At 41.6% G+C, this 19,616-nt stretch overlaps 1 protein-coding gene across 1 annotated transcript in view; it reads right to left on the minus strand.

Moving 5' to 3' along the window:
• Nucleotides 1-19,376, minus strand: part of KDR (kinase insert domain receptor) — a 49,432-nt gene extending 30,056 nt beyond the window's left edge. Inside the window, exons 1-10 of the mRNA XM_003933616.4 lie at nt 18,999-19,376; nt 14,216-14,309; nt 11,730-11,926; nt 8,397-8,527; nt 7,991-8,159; nt 7,231-7,370; nt 6,388-6,565; nt 3,792-3,906; nt 3,541-3,704; nt 894-1,050 (exon numbers count right to left, since the gene is read on the minus strand). Coding sequence (XP_003933665.1) covers nt 894-1,050; nt 3,541-3,704; nt 3,792-3,906; nt 6,388-6,565; nt 7,231-7,370; nt 7,991-8,159; nt 8,397-8,527; nt 11,730-11,926; nt 14,216-14,309; nt 18,999-19,065 — 1,412 coding nt within the window. The 5' untranslated portion in view covers nt 19,066-19,376. The remainder of the gene's footprint in view (nt 1-893; nt 1,051-3,540; nt 3,705-3,791; nt 3,907-6,387; nt 6,566-7,230; nt 7,371-7,990; nt 8,160-8,396; nt 8,528-11,729; nt 11,927-14,215; nt 14,310-18,998) is intronic.
• Nucleotides 19,377-19,616: the final 240 nt, after the last annotated feature.

A 19,616-nucleotide genomic window follows, 5' to 3' on the forward strand; every position in this document is an offset into this window, starting at 1 on the left:
TGTTATGATTTAATTTTTCCTTCATTCACATCAGGAGTAAGGAAAAGATTCAGACTTTGGTTACTCTGTTCTTAGAAATAACTTCCAACATAGCCTACCATGGTGGAAGACTTGGCGCCAATTAAAAATAGGCATTAACAAGGAAAAGATTCTAGGTAGATTCATTCAGGATACAGGAGGGAAGCAGCTATTCTGGGAACAAACCTTCATTCATAAATTGGACCAACAAGACAATTCAAGTTAATTTAGTTCAAAGGAAGGCAAGGAAACTTAGAAGCCATTGGGCTCCTTGAAGTAATTTCTCTGGAACCACGGTCTCTGTGAAGGAAATGATCAGTGGCTAAGGAAGAAGCTCGTAGTGGCCCTTTCAAAAACAACAACAGGAAGTGGACTGCTTAGGGTGTTGGTAGGTTGGATGCTCCTGTTATGTTTTTCCCTAAGGATGTCTGGACTTGTGTCAGATCATGATAAGCTGGGCCTGAGACCCTGAGGACTGGGGCTGGGTCAATCACTGCCTCTCATCTATCAGCACTTCCTTTGAGAGATAGAACTCACAGATAAGAAAGAGCGATGTGGTATTCACCAATTGATTGGTATTGGGAGAAAAACCAAAGATTGGCAATTAGCAAACTGAGAAAATAGCCTGCGTTTGGAGTAATGTACCTCTGGGCTGATCTAATAAGGCTGAGCTTAGCTAATCCCAAAGTAGGATACTCTAAGCAAAGACATCTCCTAAAATGTAAGATACAGGAAAAGATGGATAGATTCAGGGTACCCCTTGAGAGAAAGCTTTCTTCGGTTTAGGCTTCTCCATTTAGGATGGAGTCACATCATAGCTCAGCTGTAAGAAATGCAAGATGGCAGGAAAGCAAATCGCACGTGGCCTCACTCACCCAGGCTTGCTTGGACACTCTTCCTCCAACTGCCAATACCAGCGGATGCGATGCGGGGGAGGAACGGCATAGATCGTACACGTCAGCGTTTGAGTGGTGCCGTACTGGTAGGAATCCACAGGAGAGATCAGAGATTTCTCACCAATCTGGGGTGGGACTGAAGTCAGGAAAAACAACTTTTGAATTGTCAATCAACTTTGAAGAATGGGAAGCAGGGGATTTCAGCAACTAAAGCTGACTTTGTTTAAGTATAATGATCTTGCTTCCACTTTCTTTTTCAAAGAATACCTAGATGTGGAAACAAGAAACCTGAGTTCTAACGATACTCATAAAAACCACAACTAGCCAGGTATCGGGGCTCATTCCTGTAATCATGCCTGTAATCTCAGCATTTTGGGAAACTGAGGTAGGCAGATCGCTTAAGCCTAGGAGATCAAGACCAGCCTGGGCCACATAGTGAGATCCCATCTCTATTAAAAAAAAAATTACAATAAACTAATAATAATAATAAACTAACAAGCTGAATGGCTTCATGCAAGTCTTGAAATCCTGTGCCTCTCATCTGCATTACAGAACTAGTTCTCTCTGCACCCTCAAGTTCACAAGATCAAGGCAAGGCTACAGAAAATAGCTGAGATAGCACAGTAAGTACATGGATTATGTGCCAAGCATTGTTCAAAGTGCTTTGCATGGATTCATTCACTTAATCTTCACAACCACTATTGCTGTCCTCAGCTTTATACATGAGAAAAAAATTAAACATAGAAAAGTTAAATGACTCTCCCAAGGTCACTCATTTAATGAGTGGCAAAACCTGGAACAAACCTAGACACTCTTGACTTCTGAACCCAAATGCTTAAACCGCCTCATGTTAAAGGAAGGTGTAAATCTTTAGAGAATGCCTTCCTGCCACCATCATCTGAGTTTTTCATTCTCTCTCTTCCTCCCTCCTGCCCTCTCCATTCCCTTTCTCTCTTCCCCTTTCTCCCTTCTCCCCTCTCTCCTGTCCTTTCTTCACCCCCTTTTTCCTTTCTGTCTTTTGTTTGTCTGTTTTGAGATGGAGTCTTGCTCTGTCGCCAGGCTGGAGTGCAGTGGTGCAATCTCGGCTCACTGCAACCTCCACCTCCTGGGTTCAAGCTATTCTTCTGCCTCAGCCTCCTGAGTAGCTGGGACCACAGGCACGTGCCACCACCCCCGGCTCATTTTTGTATTTTTAGTAGACACAGGGTTTCACCATGTTAGCCAAGATGGTCTCCATCTCTTGACCTCATGATCCGCCCGCCTCGGCCTCCCAAAGTGCTAAGATTACAGGTGTGAGCCACTGCGCCCGGACGCCTTTCTGTCTTTTTTGGTTGCACAGTCAAAACTATTTCCTTATTACTGTCAACCTAAAGCCTCAGATGATGCTTTCAAGATTTGACTTCTTTTTTATCTTCAGTTCATATAGCAGAGTATATGCTAAAGTGAATCAAATATTTACTGGCTTTGCGAACTGATAAAATGGGCTACTTGCTGTCCATGTTTTGTCTTTATTTCTTGTTCATTTCCTACTCCCATCCTACTTACACACTTTTCAGTTCCTCCTCTCCCCAGTCCCCTACACCTACACTGCTTCTAAGCAACCTTTCTGGAACCCGTTATCTTTAAAATATTCCCTGAAAAATGAAATAAAGCCGAGCTCAGCAGGCATACAGAGGAGTATCAGGACACATATGGAAGCACCTTAATGTCATGAGAAAACATCCTGAAGTTTTAATATGCCATACCAGAAGGGAGTACAAAGAATTACAACAGAGAGGCATTTCTCAAACTGTTTGGAATGAAAGATTAACGAATTTGCTCTGGGGACAAAGTGGGCTGTGGTCAAATAGGTTTGTTAAACCTTGAATTCTCTATGTCTCTCCTCCTAGAGAACACCAATATGCATTAGCATATTAAAGGTTCTGAGAAGTCCTGCAATGAAGAAACCTGTTCAGCATCTACACGTCACCTTGGCACCTCTCACACTCACTTGACCATGGTACCCTTCTCCCCACTCCATTCAAAACACTTTGTATCATTTGGTTTCCGAAAACAAAGTTCAAATCATCTTTAAATCAAAAACTTACTATCTTTCCTTTATAGATGCAAAATCAGATCCTGAACTCCCATCAAAAAAGAAAACAAGATCCCAACCAGGCCAACAGTGTCAACTTCAAAAGCCTTCAGAGTTGGGATCCACCTGCACCTCACTGATACATCAACTACAATATCAAACTAGAAGCTCTGCACAAAATCCAAGGAGAAGGGTCTTACACATCTGCATACCAGGTGGGCAATTCCATGAGAGGGGAACAATGGTATTATAACTTAGCTTGACAACTGTCCCTATGGGCATTCTTATTTCACAGCGTTTCGTTGTCGAGGGTATCACTACTCTAATCTTGCATTTGACCACTATGAAGCTCATTTACATGGCCTCTTAAACAAACATGGCCAGAGCACACGGTCTTACATTTCGGCTTCCCCACCCCAGATGACTTTTGTACAAAGGCCCCGCCATGATGTGAGTGAAGCAGCAGGAGGCAGAGGAATGGTGGCTTAGCTGATGAGGAAGACAACATATCATAACAAATCCTGGGCAGAGAGGAAAACTGAATGGACTCACCATACACAACCAGAGAGACCACGTGGCTCTGCTTCTCCTTTGAAATGGGATTGGTAAGAATGACAGTGTATTTTCCTGTGTCTTTTTCACTCACTTCCATAATCGTCAGTACATGCCCCACTTTAATTGTGTGATTGGACTCAAGGGGCATTCCATTTTTATACCTATGAACAAGAATTCTCAGGCATTAGTACAGTCGAAGGATTTACTCTCACAAGAAATGATGCTTTGCATTTATTTCCAGTAGTTACCATTTTATTTCAGGAGGTGGGTAACCAAGGTACTTCACAGGGATTCTGACACGCTCCCCCACCGTGGCTTCCACCAAAGATTCCATGCCACTACCAAAAGCAACAAAAGGTTTTTCTGGAAGAAAATAAAAATAATTATTCTCATAAATGTCAACTTGCTGTAAATGGTCATTTGGTTTAGTTTTTTATTTTAAGTGAGAAGTCAAAGACCTTGAGGAGCTGAGCAGTTGCAGCTCCAAAGTTCCCTGTGGGTCACAGTCCAGCTTCGCCCCGACCTCCCATGTTCCTCCCCCACCTCCCGTGTTTCTTCCCCACCTCTTGTGTTTGTGTTGCTTTTCTCTCCCCACTAGCACACTCCCACAAGCCTAGTGATTTCTCAAGTCTCAGTTCAAACACCTGTTCCTCAATGCAGCTTTCTCTAAGTGCCCCAGAGATGCCTGGGTGCTCCCCCTCCTGTGCTCCCATGGTACCCTCCACACACCTCTTCCACCAAGTGTTAATAGGGCTCAGACCTCCTCTTTATCTACACCATCCTTTAGTCTCAGGTTTAAAGTATCATTCATGTACCTACTAAAGGTGTATCTTCTGCCCTGACTCCTGTGGGTTCCAGGTTGATCTATTAAGTATCTCCACTTGGATGTTTAACAGGCATCTCCAGATAAACACACCTAACACTGTTTCCCTAAATCTCACTGCCTCCTCGATCTTTGCCATCTCAGTAAATACCACCACCATTTACTCAGTTGTTCGTGCTAACGATCGAGTCATCTTCCACTGCTTATCCCTTATACTCCACAACCAATGAATGGATCAGCAGATCCTTTTGACTCTACCTTCAAAACATATCCAGAATCAGATCACTTCTCACTACCTCTACCTCAGCCACCCTTGTCCAAGCCACCCCTCAACTCTCACCTAGATAATTTCAACTGGCCTCCTAACTGACCTCCTTACTTCTGCCCTTATTTCCCTAAAGTATTCTGGAGGACAAGAGTAATTCTATAAAAACATAAGCCAGAGCATGACTCTCTCTGTGCATTTTGACAAGAGCATCTCGGCAAGTGAAATAATTTCAATAAATTTAGGACACAGTGATTTCTATTTTGTTCATTCAGAAGAAACTTTCAAGTTCTTGCTAAGGATGCCACATGACCTAGAGGTCAAAAGCACAGCTTTGTAGTCAAGAACTTGAGTTCCAATCTCAACTTCAAAAGTGAGATGAGCTAATAAAGTAACTGCTCACTAAATCATACTTGTTATTGCCACTTTTATGATTATCACTCAAATAAATGGTATTATCCAAGGTCTTTTTAAAATTTCATTTTATTGATGCATTCGCATAAAATCCAAAATCCTTTCCAAGCCTTGTAAGTAGGATGCTACACAAATTATCATGTAAACTCAGATATTTATGTAAACAAAAGAGAGCAAACAAAAAATTAAGATGATTACTCAGAGCCCATTCAATTTAGTTCCAGTTCAATTCCAGCTGACCCTTGAACAACACGAATTTGAACTGCGTGAGTCTGCTTACAAGCAGATTTTCTTCCACTTCTGCCACCCCTGAGACAGCAACACCATCTCCTCCTCTTCGCCCTTTTCCTCAGCCTACTCAATATGAAGACAAGGATGAAGACCTTTATCATGATCCACTCACACTTAATAGTAAATATATTTTCTTTTCCTTATGATTTTCTTAAAAACATTTTCTTTTCTCTAGCTTTACTGGAAGAATACAGCATATAATACAAATAAACAAAATATGTGTTGACTGTTTATGTTATCAGTAAGGCTTCCAGTCAACAGTAGGCTATTTGTTACGTTTTGTGGAAGTCAAAAGTTAAACCTTGATTTTTTTTTTTTTTTTGAAGGAGTTTCCCTGTTGTTGCCCAGGCTGGAGTGCAATGGTGTGATCTTAAGGTTCACTGCAACCTCCCGGGTTCAAGCAATTCTCCCATCTCAGCCTCCTGAGTAGCTGGGATTACAGGTGCCCACCACCATGCCTGGCTAATTTTTTGTAGTTTTAGTAGAGATGGGGGTTTCACCATGTTGGCCAGGCTGGTCTTGAACTCCTGACCCCAGGTGATCTACCCACCTGAGCCTCCCAAAATGCTGAGATTACAGGTGTGAGCCACTGCACCCAGCCTATACATGGATTTTTGACTGCAGAAGAGGGTCAGTGTCCCAACCCCTGATTTATTCACAGGTCAACTGTATGTTGCTAAATGTTTCCCCAGTCTGCAAAGCTCATGCTTATTTAAATAGGCCTCTCAGCCTTGCAATCAAATGAAAATTTTAGAACTACCTTAGCTAATAGTAATTATAGTAACCTAATAGCAGCAACAACTATAACAAGCAATACTAAGTGAGCACTTAATATATACCAGCATGTCTCATCTTCAAAGTTAAGGTTTGGACCCAAGTTCCTGACGACAAAGCTATGCTCTTGACTTCTGGATCATGTGGCCTCCCTAACAAGAAGAACTCGAAAGTATCTTCCAAATGAACAAAATAGGAATCACTAAGTGACCTACATTTATTTAAATTATCTCACTTGTCAAGGCACAAAGTAATTTCCAAGGAGACCGTAACTTACCATGGACTCTGACAAATGTGCTGTTCTTCTTGGTCATCAGCCCACTGGACGCTGCACAGGTGTACAACCCTTGGTCACTCCGGGTTACACCGTCTATAATTAAGGTGCTCAAAAATTTCTTCATCTCACTCCCAGACTGGGTTTTTAGGTCTCGGTTTACAAGTTTCTTATGTTGATGCTGAAAAAAGAGTTGAATGAACTTCCAAAGCACGGTATAACATTAACCAATAGCTTCTAGTTACCCACAGAATTTAATCTTAGCCTTTGGTAAACATTATTTAATGCTAATAATAAGGACACCAGAACTTTCAACCTCATGCAGACAACAAATATATTTCATTTCAGGAGAAATAAATGGAACAAATTGAATTAGGATTTTTAAAACCTCACATGGTGAAAATGAGTTGGATGTACACTGCAGAAACACCAGCAAATGCGACCAATGTTTAAGGTGCAGCATATCTCATGCCACTTCTTAAAGAGGAATTCCCTTAAAGGAAATGTAAATCAAAAACTTTGGAGAACAGAGAAATGATATAATGTGGAAGGATGTAATCACCTAGAGAAAACTAATATTCATAGCCTGACTGTTGCAGAATAGGACAAAATTCCTGGTATTTCACCTTTTTGTGGGTGCTATCTCTTCTGCAATTCCCTTAAAATGTGTGTGTGTGTGTGTGTGTGTGTGTGTGTCTGTGTGTCTGTGTGTGTGTGTACGTCTGTGTGTGTGTTTTAAGGCTCTTATATTTTATCTAGCCAAAGAGGCCCCTATCTCTGAAGTAAACTTCATTGGGGCTTATTATCTAAGTATTTAGAGGTCTGGCTTTGAATCATTAGTGTTACCTTCAAGGAAGGGTATTCCCAGCTGAAGTCAATCCCCACGTTTAGTTCAGTTCTTGCTGTACAATTTAAGACAAGCTTTTCTCCAACAGATAGCTCAATTCCATGAGATGGACTCAGAACCACATCATAAATCTTATATCCTAGAGCAAGTGAATTGAAAAAAACAAAAGATGAGAGATAGAATAAGCCTATAACTTTGCACAGTTATTTTTTAAAGTAATGCAACTTTAAAATGTGACACATGTTTTTCCCTGCAGGCCTCACCAATACTTGGTAGCTCCCAGCAAAAAGGCCAGCAGTGCTTTACAAAGTACTGTCTTCAGAAACCACAAAGATATTGTAACCCAGTGGATAGAAAAGTAGTAAACTTTCAGTGGTCCGTAGCCCTAGGTCAGTAGGGCTAGCTTTAGCAAACTGCTGAACTTTCCATAAAATAGGCATAATTAAGATCATTGATAGTAAGCAATGTTCTCAACATTGAATTTTTCATAAAATGTGCTTCAATAATACCATTCATTTTCATCCTTTTTTTAAAAAAAATTCCTTTTCATCCTTGATCTTGGCAAGAAAAGAGACAAACTCAATTGCACATGGGTTTATTTGGCAGAGAAGGGCAGATGAACTGCCCGGCACCATATCCTGAGTTCTTATACTTTTCAATATCCTTCTTCATTGTACATCTTAATCTACAAGATCTTAATACAGGGAGTTACTCTTTACTGTCTGTTATTAATGATATGGAAAGGAACTGTCCTCTTACCTACAACCACAACTATGTACATAATAGACTGGTAACTTTCATCATTAATTTTTGCTTCACAGAAGACCATGCCAGCATAGCTGATCATGTAGCTGGGAATAGTAAAGCCTTTCTTGCTGTCCCAGAAAATTCTGTTACCATCAGGAACAAACCTCTTTTCTGGATACCTCTGGGTAATAAAAAGAAATATCAAATATTTAATCCAGTGCAAAAATAAGAGCCATGTACAATGACTGCTGAAGAATTCACCTTATTTTTAAGAATACCAATTCACTTTATTCATTGTATTTGACCCTTCCTAAAGGATCTTCAAGACCCATTGTAAACATTATAAACAGTCTACCCATCTTCATATTAGCTTAAAATTATGAAAACTTAACAGACAATTGAAGGAGATGCAACTTACTGCACAAAGTGACACGTTGAGATTTGAAATGGACCCAAGACATGGAATCACCACAGTTTTGTTTTTGTTCTCAGTAATGTACACGACTCCATGTTGGTCACTAACAGAAGCAATAAATGGAGATCTGTAATCTAGAAGAAAATTTAGTTCCATTAGTGAGTTAACGGTATTTACTAGAAAAGTTGGTCATTTTTCAGGTTCCAAAACTCTAACCAGACAAGTGAATAACTGGAAGTAACACCTCACACAAGCAAAGGCATCCACAGATTATTCTGTTGATAGACACCTGGCTACAAGTATGTGCTACAGGAGGGGGTGTGTGTGTGTATGTGTGCACATGCATGTGCATATAGTTGTGTACATAAAAATTTTGAAATAACTCCCAATTGAGATTGACTCCTTTCACAAGGTTTATTGACAAGTAGAATATATTTTTATGAATTTCACATTTTAAAAGATTAATCATTATACTTTTTTTCAAAATGAAGGATAATATTTACTTTAAAATTTCAAGTTAAATCTATATACTTTACCAACAAGTTTTACTGATGTTTAAAAAACTCAGACGCTCTCTCTTTAGGTAAATAATGTAAATGCCATGAAAATAAATGAATGGATCCTAAAGGATCTTTAGATTAACAGGAAACAACTAACAATTCTGAATTCAGTTATTCAAGATAAGCTTGTATGTGAGCATTTTAAGATTCTGGACACTAGGGATATGATTCTTTCTAAAAATCATGTTTAATAGTGATTGCATTTTGTTTAACATTTAGCCGTCATTGATATCTTCAATGACAAACATCCGAAAAGCTATCATTCCAAAGACTGAGAAGAAAACTGAAGAGATTCTGGCCAGGTGCAGTGGCTCACACCTGTAATCCCAACACTTTGGGAGGCTGAAGTGGGCAGATCACTTGAGGTCAAGTGTTTGAGACGAGCCTGGTCAACATGGCAAAACCCCATCTCTACTAAAAATACCAAAAAAAAACTAGCCGGGCATGGTGACACCTGCTTATCATCTCAGCTATTTTGGAGGCAGAGGCAGGAGATCAGGTGAACCTGGGAGGCTGAGGTTGCAGCAAGCTGAGATAGCATCAGTGCACTTCAGCCCGAGCAACGAGAGCAAAACTCCATCTCAAAAAAAGAAAAAAGATTGTAAAGCCGTTCAAACATTACTCATCCAATGTTAACACACTGCTGGAAAACTTGTCCATTCCCCAGAGATAGAGATGATGTGGTATGGAGTCATGCCTGAAGTCTCAGAGAGATAACATTTCACATTGCTATGCCCAACACATCTGATCAAGCATTTTCAGAGTGCTTCATAACAGTGAGTCAAAGAGAAGAAAGAGTTAACTAAACCACAGGGGGACAAAGGCAGCTAATTCCCCGCAACAGCAGAAGTTTGATTTCCTTCCCAGCTGGAAAGCACAGAAAAGCAGCCAATCTAACCCGCCACATGCCATAGCCATTATCTTATAAGGCCAGGGCTCACTTCCTGGCTCCATCCATTGCTGAAGAGAATGGGGTCAGAAGACTAGGGAAGTAAGGTGCGGATCAGAGGGGACATTAAATACCTATCCATAGAGAATACTTTAGTGCTTCCTTTCCCATTGTTTAACTTCGTGGCCAAAATCTTGGACAGCCCAACTCCTAAAACTTTAGGCTTAGACAGGAAGCAGAATTTAATGGTATACCCAAAGACAGGCAGTGTACCAGTAAACAGTGCTAAGGATTGCTGCTTCTTAATATTGCCTACCTTTCATCCACATGTTATGAAATATTACATAACTTGCTTACAGAGCAAGCCTTTGGAACTTAAATTAACCCTTTGACGTAAGAGTAAACCTGTTTAGTAAATCAATTCTATTTCAGTATCTCAAAAGAAGGAAATAAACAAAAGAAACCCAAACAACCACCCATCCTCTCAAAATAAAATATTTACTGAAATTCATGAAATGAATTTTCACATGTCTCCAAGTTTCCTGACTTAAGGAGAAGTAAATTATGAGATATTATGGGGGAAGTTCATCTTGTAGTATTTCCAGACAGGCTAAAAGCAGGAAATCCTTGCACTCTTCTGACAGAGCTGCATCTCCCAAGACTGCCAGATCAAAAGGAGTCAGAAATTCTCTAAGAGCTGAGCCTTGTCTCTTTAAAATCCTGCAGAGGGGAGGAGAAGGGCACAGCATTCTATCTTGGACAGTGCTTACTCTGGCAAAAATAATTCTCAAACATCATTAATCCAGTGGCATAAGTTATTTTGATGTGGTCTCCACTTTTTCATTGCACTGACCATATGTGACACTACTGAGATGTAAGCAGATATATGCAAGTGTGTTTCCCAAAGCTGATGAAATTCTTGCCCTGTAAAAGCTGCTTCTGGGAAAAAGGTCTAGGTCATCTTGACCTGTCTCAAATACTCTGGGATGTAAAGAGGCATATACATGAATACATAAAATGTCTGTTTATCTTCACTGAAAAGAAAAATATTTGGTACATCCAAGCAAACTATGATGCAACCCTTATATTCCTCAAATTTATATCATAGGGATCTCATCATTTAAATCAGGTTTCCACAGAAAGAAATAAGATAGTATAAGATTTTTGAAACACAAAAGAACGCATAACTCATTATAAATATTGAATATGTGTGACATTTATTTTATACTATATGGTTGTTAAATCAGCCTCCACGGTATCAATCCCAAGTTGCAAATCCTAGAAAAATAGGGTATGTCACCCAAGATCTCAGACTAAACAAGCAGAGGAAAGAAACGTTGTCCTCAAAAGACTCTTTGAAGCAATGTCTTTATTTGCACATGAGTAAGGGAATTGTTTTTTATGAAGTATTAGTAAGAAAAATAAAGTTCCTATGTGCAAAAAAACTTTAGAGCCCTTGACAAAAATGCTTTCCTATGAATTCTTGGGAAAATCTTTTCTTCTGCTGTAGATAACTTGTCTCTCCACAGAAATCTCTTCATAATTCACCCCCAAATCTTCCTCAATTTCAGGAATTTTAGGTTGTCTTCTCAAACATAAGAAGACTTTTATAAGTCTCAATGGCCAATAGTGAACACAGATTTACCTTGGAAACAACGATCAATCCCAAACAAATTGGCCAGAAGAGAGGTAACACTGCCCAAGCTCTGGAATCAATCAATGAGTCTTATTTCTCAGAGGAAGCCTCAAGAGAGAAGAATTTTGTGTATTCCACTTGACAAACAGCCTTTAGAGCAAGCCCTTTGTTGTACTCAGTTCTTCTTTGACGCTATTGTCTTTTATAACTGGTAAAGAGACGTGGGAAATAGATTTTATTTCACCACTTACCTTGAACATAGACATAAATGACCGAGGCCAAGTCAGTTTCCCGGTAGAAGCACTTGTAGGCTCCAGTGTCATTTCCGATCACTTTTGGAATTGTGAGTGTCTTACAGAAGAGGCCATCACTGCATTCAGTCACCTCCACCCTTTCCTCAATGCTGCTCTGATTATTGGGCCAAAGCCAGTCCAAGTCCCTCTGTCCCCTGAAAAATTAATTTCAGGGAGGTACTAAAGTGAATTGCCAGACTATGAGGCTATTTCTAAGAAAAGAGAAACTTTGGTTCTCAGACTTAAATAAACTTTTCACCAGACATAGTCAAAATCTTCTACTGGCCAGGCATGGTGGCTCAGGCCTGTAATCCCAGCACTTTGGGAGGCCGAGGCAAATGGATCACCTGAGGCCAGGAGCTCGAGACCAGCCTGGTCAACATGGTGAAACCCCGTCTCTACTATAAATACAAAAATGAGCTGGGCGTGGTGGTGCATGCCTGTATTTCCAGCTACTCAGGAGGCTAAGGCATGAGAACTGCTTGAATCAGGGAGGTGAACGTTGCAGTGAGCCAAAATCATGCCACTGCACTCCAGCCTGGGCAACAGGGCAACCCCATCTCAAAAAAAAAAAAAAAGTCTTCTACCAACAACAAGTTGGATCAACATATGATGAAAAGTTACAAACTCAGATGTCACTTACAGAGATTCCTGAGTTTTCTGTTAATTAATACATTCTTTCATTCAGCAAATATTTATTAACCATCTACTACACGCCAAACTTGTTAAGGACCGGAGAAAGAGCAATGAACAAATCCGACAAACATCAATGCCTTTATGGAACCTCAATCTAACTGGAGAAAACAGGCAATTAAAGAATAAGTAAAATTGATTGTATGAAAGACAGTGTTTAGTGCTATGGAGAAAAATATAGAAGACGCATAGAAAAGGGTAAGAATTCTGCAGGAGGTGGTCTTGATGAAGCTAGTCATATGAACATCACGAAGAACAGTAACACAGGGGCAAAAGCAGCACATGTGAAGGCCCAGGGACAGCTGCAAATCTGGAGTATTAAGGGAAGAGCCAGGAAGCCAGAGCAGCCAGGTAAGAGTGCGCAAAGGGAAGTAAGAAGTGGGGTTAGGAAGGAAGGAGGTGGAACTAAGACTGTCGGACCTTGTAAGGACCTCGCATTAAAACATAGATGGCTTGTAATGCAGCATTTCTCTACAAGGCCCCAAGGAAGATAAGAAGAGTCAACACCAAGAATGTAACATTATTGGCCTTTCATTCAAAGAACTTGAAATTTCCAAGAAGTTCTGGCTACATCAATCAGGTTACTTTTAACATACTCCATGGTTTTTTTCAGAACATAGGAAATGTTTACGCAGGGTTTAAAAAAGGGATCACGGAATCCTTGGGGATTTCAAATAAGCTTTGTTATCGAGGGTTGGTGAAATGAAAATCTAGCGGGAGACTTGTCTTGAACTAGTAAAGTTAGAGAAACAGCACCTGCTACTTTTTCCCAAAGGGCTGGGTATGGGTAAGGGGACGAGAGTATCCTCTACACTGCGGTCTAAAATAGATCCGTGTCATTCTGTTTAATGCTTAGTACTCATCAAGTACGAAGCAATGGCGATCAGCCGCCCAAAGTCCTTTGTGGACCTCCAGCACTCTTGCAGGCGGCAGCAGCATCTCTACTTGTCACAGCCTCTGCCAAAAACACACAGGTCCTAAAACACCTTTATGCCTTTCATGTGTGATCACTACATTAAACTCAAGGGTCTTCTATCTTTCATTCTGGGGGAAGGGCTGAAAGGCAAAATTTACATCTTTTTCTTGACAAAGAAGTTTATTTCTCCGGTTATCAAAAATCAATAGCATGACTTCTTGCCCGCAAGTGGAGAAAAAGGCATTCCAGAATACCAAGGCAGATCCTGAAGTCCATTATTAATGCAGCTTATGCACTCAGTAATATTACTGGCTAAATATTAAATTGCTATTAAATATTACTGCCTAAATATTAAAATTATATTAATAATTGTATTATAAAGTAAAATTTTGGGAAAGGGCTAATAAGATGTCCAAGAGTAATACTGAGCATAATAAATATGGTCCCAAATTTCTTCAGCTCTATTCCTTAAATGTATATCTGGAGTATTAAGGGAATAGCCTGCAACTTTATTTATTCATTCACATTTATTGAGTATCTGTCTACTATATGCCACGTGGCTATACTGGTTATTGGCATGTGTGTGAGCGTGTGTATGTGTGTGTGTATCCATGTTGGCAGAGAATAGTATTAAAAACACCAGCAAAATTGTACAGAATCTTTGAGAGAAGATGCTTCTCATTTTTCATTATTACATCACTTCTTAGAAACCTCACCACTTATGAACAATTACTACAAGCTCTATTGCAATTCTACTCTACTGGAAATTATTTTCGCTCAATAAACAATGAGTTACTTAACACAGGAAATCTCTAGATCTAGAATGAATCCTTACCTGCAAGTAATTTGAAGAGTTGTATTAGCCTTAATTGTAAGTATGTCTTTTTGTATGCTGAGGCTGGGCAGATCAAGAGAAACACTAGGCAAACCTAGAAACAAATTAAACAAATGAATGTAGTTGCCACTGAGTTAGACCTCATAGGAAACACCTTCCATCAACAATGCATACTCCATACTTTAAAAGGCCTCCTCAGCAATTCATTGTATGAAACTGGGAATTTACTTTTCACTATTCTCAGTAAAAGTTCACAAGCTGTGTCATAACAGGAAGAATGGGCAGATGGTCATAAACCAACACAACAGTTCTGCAATTCATGGAGCTAGGGTGGAGTTCCTGTTTTCCAGCGTTGCCAACTTCAAGGTCTTACAAAAGGATATGGGACATAGAAACCAAATGAACCTTCATCTGATGATCTCACTCCCTTGGGAAAGGACCCACTGACATTTCGTATAAAACATAGGATGTACACATCTGACTAAATTGCTGATTAGTGAATCCCACTTAGAGGGATTTCTATACAGTTCATCTATGTACCTTGAAGGGAGTGAAACAATCTATGACCTTGTCTCATTTTCCTTTATCGATTTTCTAGTGCGCTTCCTCTGGTGACCAAACTGCCACAGCTGAAATAAGCTTATAAAGACTGTACATTAAAAGCAAGGGAGAGGAACTGAGGAAGAGAAAACATTTCCCAATTCCACACATACATGCATTTTTTTTTTTTTTTTTTTTTTTTTTTTGACAGACTCTTGCTCTGTTACCAGGCTAGAGTACACTGGTGCCATCTCGGCTCACCGTAACCTCCGCCTCCCAGGTTCAAGAGATTCTCCTGCCTCAGGCTCCAGAGTAGCTGGGATTACAGGGGCCTGCCATCCACCCCTGGCTAATTTTTTGTATTTTTAGCAGAGATGTGGTTTCACTGTATTAGCCAGGATGGTCTCGATCTCCTCACCTTGTAATCCACCCTCCTCGGCCTCCCAAAGTGCTGGGATTATAGGTGTGAGCCACCACACCCAGCCATGCATATTAATATACTTTTCCGTGTGTGTGAAATTTCCCCAATTTCACACATACATGCAAACTAATATACTTTTCTCTCTATTGTAATTCATTAGCATTACCCTTTTTTTAAAAAGTGTATGAATTTTTAAGTGTAAGGCTAATGAATTAGCATTGAGAGATCTGAACCTATTCATCAACGCTCTGAGCTCATCCTGACACCAAATTACAGACATAAGAAACTTGTCTTTACCTAAAAGGGGTAAGAACGAGAAAAGAAGTGTGGCATAGATTCCTCACCATGGGTCACTCTACAGCAAGATGATTTAATTCTCTGTGACTAAATGTGAAGAGCTATGAGATGTTGAAAAAGCATGAGAGAAAGAAAAACTGTCCACTATGCTAGGGTCTTAACACATATTAAGACCTTGAAAATATCAGCTTTAAAAAAGTAATTGATGCTGGGCAGGCACCCAAGCTTTCTAAGTCACATCAACTAAGAAAAACTGACTCTCTAGGCCTAAACTGGCATTGACCTTGTCAGGCAAATAAGAGAGTATGAACAAATAGAAGGAGGTATGAGACAGTATAAATAGAAGGAGGTATGAGACAGTATAAATAGAGAGAGCATAAGTAAATACCCAGTGCAAACATCCAATGCGTTGAATCTGCGGACCCCAGTGTGAACAACTGCAGGCAGAATGAACAAGTGACTGCACACGTTCTCACATACCTGCACACATGTGCAAACTAGGGTGCTGACATAACCATAGACTGTTGATCAATAACATGTTTTTTTAAAAACTGGAAACTAAGTGGTATCAATATATCTCAGAAATTAATTGGCACTGGTACTGACTTACATTTGGGACAGTTTTGTTCTTAAGACTTTATAGATCTTTTGAGATCTAGAGACTTTTAGATCATTTAGACTTTAGATGCATTTTAACAAGCATTTCAAGTTACCCTGCCACCAGTGGTCTATGGGCCACTCTTGGACAGCTGCTGGTCTGGGTGGTCATGTTTAGTTAATTTGCATAGTATTTTGTGTGTGGAAGGGGGGTTATATTTATGTTTAAAATTGAAAATGGGATTTTGCCATGTTGCCCTGGCACTTCTTGAACTCCAGGGCTCAAGCGTTCCTCCCTCCTCTACCTCCCTGAGCACTGGCATTACAGCAATGAGCCACTGTGCTTTTTAATATGAAACAAATAACTGCCCCGCAAAACAGGCAAACAAAAACCCAAAATGCTTAAAAGCAAAATAGAAACCTTCCAGTAACGGAGTCCCACTTTGTCTAAGAAAAAAAAAAAAGTTTAAACAGTTCATTTGGATAACAGATTTCAAACCTGACTGGGGAACACTAGGTTGAGAAAGATGCTGAAAACATGATATACAATTCACACTACAATCCAAACGAGAAAAACCCCATTATTTGGCCACATTCTTGTAAGAAAAAAAAAATGGCAGTAAAAATGACTCTCAATAAGCTATGCCCACTCTGCTACCAAAATAAGAAACTCCTGAAGGTCCCTCATAATTCACTGCCACAGATCACATTCTAGACACACTTTCCTAAGTAACAAATATTTTTTAAAAAGAAAAGGTGGCCAGGCGCAGTAGCTCATGCCTGTAATCCCAGCACTTTGGGAGGATCACAAGGTCAGGAGATTGAGACCACCCTGACCAACATGGTGAAACCCCGTTTCTATTAAAATACAAAAATTAACTAGGTGTGGTGGCACGTGCCTGCAGTCCCAGCTACCCGGGAGACTGAGGCAAGAGAATTGCTTGAACCCGGGAGGTGGACATTGCAGTGAGCCGAGATCATGCCACTGCACTCCAGCTTGAGTGACAGAATGAGACTCTGTCTCAAAAAAGAAAAGAAAAGAAAAGGTATGTCCTTCATTCATAGGAAGCTGAGATAATGCCAAACTATTCTAAAATGACTCTTGTAGCTTATTGAGAGTCATTTTTACTGCCATTTTTTTTTTCTCACAAGAATGTGGCCAAATAATGGTCTCTTTCTCATTTGGATTGTAGTGTGAATTGTATCTCATGTTTTATTCTAGAGACACATCTACAACAAAAATCTATTCAACAAGGTTCTCAATAACTTCAAATTCATATCTGTAGACCAACACTGGGGTGTTTTTTTTTTTCCTCCATTAAACTTCATTAGTTTTCATTGGCAAGCTTGAGCTGGACTCTTCAGAAAGTTCTAAAGAAATAACTGTAAGAGGTACATATGCCACTACTCAATAAAAAGCCCTTCTATGTTCAGATCCCATAACCAATATTAATTAATTTGTGCACTGTTACCCTTCCAGCTCAAAGACGGGAAGGAAAAACAACAGTGCCTCTGTCTCTAGAATTTGATGGCACCAATTACAGCCCAATCCAATTAAGCAAGTAATGCACTCCAAAAGGGCAAGTTCGCCATTATATTCAAGGCAACCCCAGTGCCGTTACTACTGCGCTAGGAAACACCCCAGGCTTGAAAGCAACTCGCTTGTTTGTGGAATACAGAGCAACCACAAGTTCCAGACCTTCACTCTCTTCCCATAAAGGGGGAGAGAGAGGGTTTGTCAGGGACAAATGAGTGTCCATGGTGAAACTGAACCCGATGAACCAAGTCATTATAAGGAAAATTCAACAGCCCTAGACAGATGATCTTCGTACTGTATGTGGGTGTGAGTTTCTCTTAAGACAGGAGATTCTTGTCTTAGGAAATAAGAATTTTTTTTTCCTGAATTATTCGACTTTTTTTTTTTTCTTTCTTTCTCTGACCCTTTTTCCCCTTTCTTGCCCTGCAAAGAGTGGAAATCTGGAAATGAGCAAACTGGCTGCAGAAAAGAAATAATTATCTAAGGGATGGGGAGAGGAAGGGAACTGAGGAAGACAAGACAGACAGCTATTGCACCAAGAGCCTGTGTGTTCCTAATTGAAAGAGACAGAAATTTTAGGTGGCAGCGAGAGGAAGGAATGGCGCTAAAACTAGGTACCAAGTCCCTCGGGAAAGGTTTTCAGAGCTTGAGCTTCTTACTCCAAGGACCATAGCGCTTTGAAAGATGTGCAATGCTTTACGCAGGACAGTTGACTTGTTACCTGGAGACACTTAGAGAAGCTGTCTCCGCCCCCAGGACAAGTCCCTATTTCTCCCTTTTTCTCTCTGCAAGAAGAGCGGTGTCCTGCACCAAGGAAGGACAAAATTTTCTCTCCTCACCAGATCCCACTTCACACAGCGGGTGTGCGTGTGTGTTCGGGCATGAAGACAACAGCGAGCCGGATCTCGGCTCTACTCGAAAAGAGGCAGAACCGAGTGTACGGTGCGATCCGGGAGAGCCGGCTTGAGGTCCCTGAACGGTTACCTTCCCCGATCCCGAACTAGGATGTTGCGCGCAGCCAGACAACTTTTCACCGCCTGTTCTCGCCGGCGGAGGCACCTCCTGCCTGCCAGCCCCGGGCGCCTTCCCACCCCCGCCTCCCGACAGCCCGAGGGTGTGTCGGCATCTCAAGATGCGCTCCAGCCGAGGTCCCAGTCGGAGACCAGAGTCCTGGAAATGGAACTGGGCTAGAGCACAGGCGACCACAGACTTCCTGGGTAATCTTGGGCCGGTCTCTGAGCCTCAGTTTTCCCACTGGTAAATGAAAGATCGCAAAGTGTCAAGTCCCATCCAACTCTCCAGCTCTATGATTCCGAGTTAGTTCGGGCTTCCAGATCCTCTCCGCCCGCACCCGACCTGTCCACTTTCCTCCTCGGGAGTGGGCTCCTTACCCACAGAGGCGGCCCGGGTCTCCACGCAGAGCCACAGGGCGATGGCCAGCAGCACCTTCCTCTCCATCCTGCACCTAGAGCCGGGCGAAATGCCCAGAACTCGAGCACCGCTTCTTTCTCCCAGCGCCTGTCTAGAGAAGGAGGCGCGTAGGCGGAACGCGCGGCACCGCGCAACGCAGGACCCCAGAGCGCACAGGGCGAGGGAGCCCCGGCGCCGACCGCGGCTGCAGGGGCGTCTGCGGGTGCCAGTAGGAGAGGATATCCCGGCTGCCAGACGGGCTTTCTGCAGCGCAAAAGTGATGCCCGGCGCGGGCAGAGGAAACGCAGCGACCACACACTGCCTACTCTCCCGGGGTCCCGGGACTCAGTGCCGAGTGGGAGCTGGAGCCGAAACTCTAGAGTGCGGGGGCGGGGCCATGCGGGGCGGGACCGGGCGGGGGAGGGGCTCTCCCTTGCGGCCAGCCCCGCCTCTCACCCCGGTACCCAGCGGGGATCTAGAACTCCCCAAGCCGATTTACATCTCCGCAGTACCCCACACGCCCGGGACTGCGCCGGGCCCCGAGTGGCCCAGGAAAGAACATCTCAGAGCAACAACTTTGTTTCTGGTGTAAATAAAAA

This window comes from Saimiri boliviensis, chromosome 3 (genome assembly GCF_048565385.1).
Source record: "Saimiri boliviensis isolate mSaiBol1 chromosome 3, mSaiBol1.pri, whole genome shotgun sequence".
NCBI lineage: Eukaryota > Metazoa > Chordata > Mammalia > Primates > Cebidae > Saimiri > Saimiri boliviensis.